The following is a 7,627-nucleotide window of genomic DNA, read 5'->3' as shown; positions in this document are numbered from 1 at the left end:
ATGAAAATTTCGCTTTAATAAACAGTTGTGGAGGATGTTATATACTAAATATCATATAATTATAATAATATGGTATATAATAATTATATATTATAATAATTATTATATATATTAATAATATATAATTATATTATAATAATTATATGTATATGATAATTAATATTATATAATTATATGGTATAATTATTATAATAATCATAATAACGTACATAATATAATAACGCTAGTCTCAACTTTTTATTGAATATTCAAAGTGGTAACACTATTAGTAGCGACATTTCTCATAATATGTAATAAACGATTAGCCTAAAACTTCTGCTTTCATAGCTTCTCATCTTCACAATTTTGTCATCATTATCATCATCGTCGTCGTCATCATATCGCACTATCAGCAAACATTTCCTTAGACGAAATACAAATGAATCGCGTTCTTTTGCTTCGTCATATAATAATACATAAAACGTACATAGATTTATTAGAGATATTGCGAGAATCTAGCATAAAATCGGTGACGGGTGGGTGTATTTATATATGTATAATTATATATAAATGTGTTTAATTATATATAATTATATATACAATATAGATATAGGTACACTTACGGTGTAAGAGTTATCTCGCAGGCGGAGAGAACATAAATCGCGAGATTTCGCTTGTCCACGTCCGAGATAAATCGGTTCTAAAAATCACGACGTCTATCTTACGTCAAATGTCTACCTATATTTCTCAGGCTTTTCGCACTTTTCTGTTTCTCTCTCTCTCTCTCTCTCTCTTTCTCTTTCTATTAAGCACGGGCTAAATGTGAACTCGATCGCGCGTGAAGCCGATCGGAGCAGCTGGCGACTACTCGCAAGATCGACGTATGCAATTTCAAAGTTGAAAGACCGGAGTGAGTGAAGTGAAGATATATTACATCGAAACAATGAAAATGGATTATGATGCTCGGGGACGGATAAGTCTTATCGAGGTGGCTTATTCGTGAGTAGAGCGTCTATTGCACCACTATGACTATTGCAGAAGAAAACTATTGCGATGATATTGTAAATATACTGTGTGATATGCCCGGAGTACAATTGCAAACTATACCCTGATTGTTATCCTGTACTAAGCTAAGAGTGTATCGTAAATTATCGGTAAACACTTTCCTCAAGATCCGACAACCAATTGCGAACTGCACTTTCAGCAAAATAACAATTCAAATTTTATTATTCAATATCTCACTCTTTCATTATTTTCGGCAAGGGTAATTACTGTTAATATTATTTTTTAATATAGTAATAAATATTCAGTTCCTGAATATACACAACTGAATATACCAAACTCTTTGCAAAATCAAAATTTTTGTTCAATAAAAATTTTATAGAACTTGGAGCATTTTAATGTATTAATATATCCAACATAATTGATTTTTCACATTTGATTTTGGCCGTATAAAAATATATCTCTCGTAAGGCTGTTTGATTCAAGAGAACAAGTATTTCTCGATAATTCCGATTCACGATTGCAAGGTGCACTCGCGCAATCGATTTCGCTCGCCCATCCGTCGCACTCTTTCACATCTCAAACGTCTGCCACCGTATTAATTATCGGTCACTTATGGCGACCGAACGCGCGCATTAAAAATCCTATGAAAGGCTATACTTAAAAATTAGTGAAACACAATGACAGTGTACATCGTCGGTGCTTCGAGTGGGCTTCATCAAACTCCATTGATACGCCGCACTTTCTCTCGCCGTGAAGGTTCGAATAAAAAATTGAGCTAAAAACGGCGACGAGGAGGGGGGAGAGGGAAGGTGACAGGGGAAAAAGAAAAAGATGTCAAAGCAAACGGACACGCCGAAGGACGAGAGATATGAACAGCGCTTCGCAGGCGCGAAACTCGCGTGTTTTTCTCTCTTTCTCTCTTTCCGTTCTCTCTTCCTCTATCCTCCTCTCGACGTACCGATCTCGGATCTTGTGAAGTATCGTTGACGAATGCTACTTCACCCGTCTCCTTACGACGACATTAAGAAGTACGTACACGTAAATAAGATCTCAACGCGTCTCGCAAGAAGCAAAAAGACGGCGGATCTCGGGAATTCGTGCAATCTTTCTCAAAATATAATTAAATCCGTAAGTAGCAATAGAATTCTTGTACATAAAAATTTCTTTTTTTTTTGCAAGAAAAAGAAAATTTCCCACGACAGATCGGTAGAAATATTTTAATATGCTTCTTGCGTGCCCTCAAAATACCGCTGAACAGACACCCTTACCCGACGGGACTTTCTTCTGCCTGAATGGCGTGGTTTGTCAAGCGGAACATCACGGTGTAACGAAAGGATTCTGCCCGGGCGGTGCAGTGGGTGGGCACTTCTTCTACTTACCGATTCGATTTAATTCGCAGGAATTCCGACGAGACTTCGGACAGCATCGAGATTTATTGTAGATACGGTCTTTAGTACGTCGAGTGTTTTCCTTTCTTTTTCCCCCTTTCCGCTGACTGTCCTCCGTTAATCTAATTGCCATTCTCTCCCTCCCTCTCTCTCTCTCTCGCACGCACACACTCACACATACACACACACATTCTTTAACACACTAAAGAGCATTAAGTAACTATCTTATCTCTGTCAAAAAATAGGACATCGTGTTCGCTACTCGATCATCGGTCCCGCAGTTCCTTGCTGGTCGCGCGTATGCCTCAACCACTGTGCGCTTCCGAAAGGTAAAACTTCTCCCGAAAGGTAAACTCGTATACGTATAACTGGTACAATCGAGCAATATTAAAAAACGCGAAGAAAACATCGACGTCGGCGCGCAAGTCGCGTTCGCGCTTTCGAGAATTCGTCGTGAGAATGAAGCGATTTCAATATCTCTATTCGACTCCGCGTCACGCAAATCATTTTGCGAATTTCACTTCGCACTGACACAGTCGTGATCTCAAATTGCGCTTCGCAATGCCAAACAAAATCATCGCTAGATCAACGTCGATCGAAAATCTCGTCAATGTGATTCCGACACGGAATGTTTATAATAGCGATCGTGCCAACACCCGCAGGATACATTTCTCCAATAAAAGCTAGTCTTTGATACTGTAAAGAACACCATACGGTTATACAATCGTGCACCACGTGGAATAAAATCCGCCTCGTCTCCTCACATTAGTATTCCTAGTTTTAAGCCAGTGAATCATATAGTTATCAATGTATACTCGCGAGCATGCAATAAAAAGATTCACACATCTCGGTGTACGTTACTTTTGCTTGAAGAATGATTGCAAAAAGAATCTCGAAAATCAAGGATTAATGCGCAAAATGTATTATTCTCCACGACAAACGTCAGCATCTTGCTTGAAATTATAATATCAATAATCAATTTTGCTTGAAAATATTGATATGTATAATAAAAAATCGAATATAATTTGTACGCATGCATTTGGTCGTTATATGCAGATCGAGACGGATTGATTTTTCGAAAGTACATGATTTTCGATCGTTCGTAACATTTCCCGAGAGTAAATCATCAATCGGCGACACACGATCGAGCACACGATCAACGATCACGTTACATCGATCGTCGCCTCGATCCTTCGTTCCCGGTGACGCGTAGTCATTCGTTGGAAACGAATTGTCGTTAATAATTCACTTTATGGCAGCTTAAAGGTAATGATGTTAATGACTTTAGCGTTAAGAAAATGAGGAGGGAATCGCCTCGTGGAAAATGTCACGGGTGGACTCACGCGGAACGATAAAAAGACACGTTTCGCGATTGCCAGCGAAAACGATGACGCGAACGCGTCGGTCATCGCGTCGCGTCATCTCGAAACCACCACACCGTACGTACGATATAAAAATTTTTTTAATAACGTCTCACACGAACAAAAGGTAAATGTCGACAAACAAAATTATACAAAATGTATTATCCAGCCGCAATAGGCGGCTACTATCGATAAAAAACAATCTACAAACTGTGACAGCACTTCAAGATAGTAAAAGCTCTATTATTTTTACCGTTTTCTTCGCCTCTTCCTCGAAACATTCACGTCCCTGTCGGCTGTCGCTCGATTCTACTTCTCGGTGTACGCCGTGGCTGTGAACGTTCTGGATTCAACGTGTCTTTCGGACCGCCCCGTTACACGGGCCCCCGTGTGAAAAGACTCTCTTCGGGATTTTTATCTCTGCACGTTCGAGATACACGGATACAGTTAGGGGGTACACAAGGTAGTGTCACGCTCATTCTCGGAGGAGCCTTCGAATAGCTCGCGTTTCCGACAAGCGAAACGGCAAGCGACAGGCTCCGAGCCCGTTTCTTTCCTCCATCATTCGTACCGTACTTCATTCGCAATTTTACGCGACCGCGCGCGCTTTGCTTTTTCTTCCGCAGAACTTGCTCCTGCTCACCGCACTTCGCGGTTTCTCCGTAATAGGATTTGAAAAAAAAAAAAAATTTAGAAAAAAAGAGTACCGTCGGGAGACAATCTGAATATATCCAACCTGCGACAGAGACTTACGCGATAACAACGTCGTGTGCGCACAGTCGACGATCGATCGACGGGTCACGAAAGAGATCCGCGACGAAGATCCGTCGACAATGACGAGCATTCTTCTTTTTTTTTTTTTATTTATTTTCTCTCTCCACCTCTTCTCGTTACGTTTTGGTCTTGCTTGACGTTGTTGGTCGGGCTCGCGCGGCAGGAACACAGGAGATTTCTCGTCAGGTGAGAATCGGAGTTTCGTCGCGATCACGTCATGCCGCCTCAGCCGAGTCCAGCCCATTGCATGAAATCGGGAACTTCCCTCACGGGCACGTCCCTGGCCAGAGCCTTCACCCTGAGGTTCCGGTCCTTCGTGAGCAGAACCACCTCCCGTCTCAAACGCCTCGGCTGGCCCTCCTCTGTTGAGGCAAAAAGCCAGGGGTTCCCCCAATTTTTTTATCGAGCTTACGCGCGCAGGACCTCCCGCCACTAACTCATTTATATTCTTGTCTCGAAAAAGCCTTTGATAAATTTAAACTAGCGAAATATTGCCTCTAGGAATTCCTCGGCGAAGTTAGAAGCGAAAAAAAGAAGATTTCTCTCTGGACATCCTTTCATAAATCTAGGAAAGGGCTATTCTTTCCTGACAAATTTAGAGTCCAGTATAGACGAAAAAAAGTATTTCTTTCTAACAAGTTTAAAACAGCCTCGCGAAAGCATATCGAATATATGATACAATTAATTATGTGAACAAGAATAACGATTGGAACTTCTCTGTAAGATGGAGAGAAATATTTCAACGCGTTTTGAATTTCACGATTCACCTACCTGCGTTTGCTTGATCCTTGCTGCTTCTGCAGAGACTGAGGCACGTAGTCAATATCTTGTCGTCGTTACTTATCAGTCCATCCTAAAACAAGACGATCGAAATTTCGAATATACCGAGTGAATTCGGTAGATAATTGCATCCTATTTAATTAGTGACCAGTAGCTTAAAGGAAAACCGAGCTTTTGAATTCGTAGAAGTAATTACCATGAAAACTAAGTTTCCGATCGAATCGCGAAAACTACGTTGGTACGAAAATAACCTAAGCACAAGCCGCAAATGCTACAGAAAATACTTCGCACGTACACCACGTGGGTGTTCTCGGCTCGTTATCATAACATTCGCGCTTCAATGAACACCGCGTGTTCCGAGTGCCTACCTTTCTTCGCTACCATTGGTCTTTGGAACGGCCGTTTTGTACTATACCGCCGCTACTTTCTGCGTGTAACTGTTGAAATCCTATCGACTGAATGTCACAATCGATTCCGCTTTATCGTGTCGCTTGTCGTTGCACGCCGCGGGCATTTAGATATTAAAATTGCGATGAAAATAACGATCCCTTAATAATTTACTTATTCAAATCGGAGTTGTCGGAACGGGTTTCGTAATCGCTATTGATATTCGAAGTCGCATTATCTGATTAATAAAATGTAAAACATACTAATGTGACAGTTGAAATTAACGACGATGAGGTATTTAAATTTAAGGGCAATATAATATAATTTTTCAAATTTTCTTCTTAGATTAAAGAAAAGATGCAGAACGAGGAAGGAGGAAATTGTGTGCATCGATTTCGTTACCGTAACGCGATAAATTCGGAGAGTTTTGTAAGATTTTTAGACAAAAGAAGGTGAAAAAGGTAAAGGACCATTCATCTAAGTCCTATACATCCAGTCGCGGTCAATGATCGATGCAAATTTGCCTCCTAAATACCTCAGCACGTCAAATACAGTTATTTAGGAGGCGAATGTAAGCGTATCGAATCTCGGCGAGGTTTCGTCCAGTTTCTTACTCTCTTACCTTGTCGACGTCTTCCTCCACCGTAAAAGTGCTGGACGTGAGAACGGTGCCCCTCGTGGTTAAGCACCGGATCGCCGGATTTCGGCTTCTCGCGAAGGCCAGTGCCGCCTTGGCACTCTCGGCAACCTGCGCCACGTACTCGGGATTTAGAGTCGCTTTCGACGCTGGAGGACAATCTCTCGCATCGGCGCCTCGAGCTAGACCTTCGAGTTCGTTTAGTACTGCAACAAAAAAGAATATTTCCACTCGTTGAGCACGTGCGAAAGAACCGTGTCGAAATTTGCGTCGCGTGCGCGGGAGAGTACAAAGGAATCAAGATTAATCACCATTGAATTGATGAAAAAATAAGCGTGAATCTTAAAAATTTAATTCTTATAGAAGAGAAGAAAAGGAATTCCGCATCGAAAAAGTTTATTATTATAAGGCATGTAATTATGATTCGTGAAAATACAGCTCAATTATAATGCTTTAATATTATACGTATAAGAAGATAAACTTTACATTTATATATAAAAAAAATAGCAAGAACTTTAGAAAATTTACGATATAGAAATAATAAGCATATATTGTGAATGAGTCCTTCTCCCAATTTCATTCGTATAATTTATCGATGATCTAAACGCAGACATCGAGAATGATTCATTCAAAAGATTTTCTTCACTCTCCTCGAAATTCTTTACACAATTATACGAATACAAATAAAACTCAAATTAATCCCTCCCTCTTAAATATCAAAATCCAAAGATTTAAAAGAAAATTCATGTCTGTGACCATCACTAAGCGACATGTTCACTCGATGGGATCGATCTCGTCTTTCGTGGCCGAGATTGAGGAAAACGGGATGGTGATGTGCTGTTAAGGCAAAGGGCCATCACAGCCGCGTTCAAAAGCCACTCGCCCCGACGATCGGCGACCGCCGTATACCCGATATCGCCCACACGTACCGATCGTAGCCAGAAGGCAGCCCGCGGTACGCCGCGCCGCTGCCATCCAGCCCCATCGCGAGCATTTCGAGCCGTATACATGCATTCATGTATGAGCCGTGAGAACCTAACTGTGAACGCTCACCGTTGCTCGCCATCCGAGAGCCAGACGGGCCCCTGGTCGGCCGACTGGCCGGCGAGGTCAAAGGGCAGCACGTCGGCCGATTTTGCATGAAGGCGCACTTTCGTTTTTCGACCCCACGACCCGCACGAACGACAAAAAGGAAAGGGAGAAACGCGCGGAGCGAACACGTAACAAGACTGAAGAGAAAATTAATTTTTATTACAAAATAATGGCGCGATCTAATTATACTCAAACTTTTGTTGTTATTTTATTAACATATTCGT

At 41.3% G+C, this 7,627-nt stretch overlaps 1 protein-coding gene across 1 annotated transcript; it reads right to left on the bottom strand.

The window, feature by feature from the left end:
- Window positions 1-215: 215 nt before the first annotated feature.
- On the bottom strand, window positions 216-7,377 carry LOC105455685 (telomerase-binding protein EST1A-like). Its single transcript, XM_011699185.1, has 4 exons — window positions 7,221-7,377; window positions 6,297-6,517; window positions 5,279-5,360; window positions 216-4,869 (listed from the first exon to the last, which is right to left on the bottom strand). Exons 1-4 carry the CDS (start codon window positions 7,375-7,377, stop codon window positions 4,733-4,735), a joined length of 597 nt encoding a protein of 198 aa, XP_011697487.1. The 3' UTR covers window positions 216-4,732.
- Between the last annotated feature and the right edge of the window lie 250 nt (window positions 7,378-7,627).

The sequence above is a fragment of the Wasmannia auropunctata genome, unplaced genomic scaffold, assembly GCF_000956235.1.
Source record: "Wasmannia auropunctata unplaced genomic scaffold, wasmannia.A_1.0 LD335888.1, whole genome shotgun sequence".
In the NCBI taxonomy this organism is placed as follows: Eukaryota; Metazoa; Arthropoda; class Insecta; order Hymenoptera; family Formicidae; genus Wasmannia; species Wasmannia auropunctata.
The sequence above is the reverse complement of the archived record's forward strand: the minus strand, read 5'-3'. Positions and strand labels throughout refer to the sequence as shown.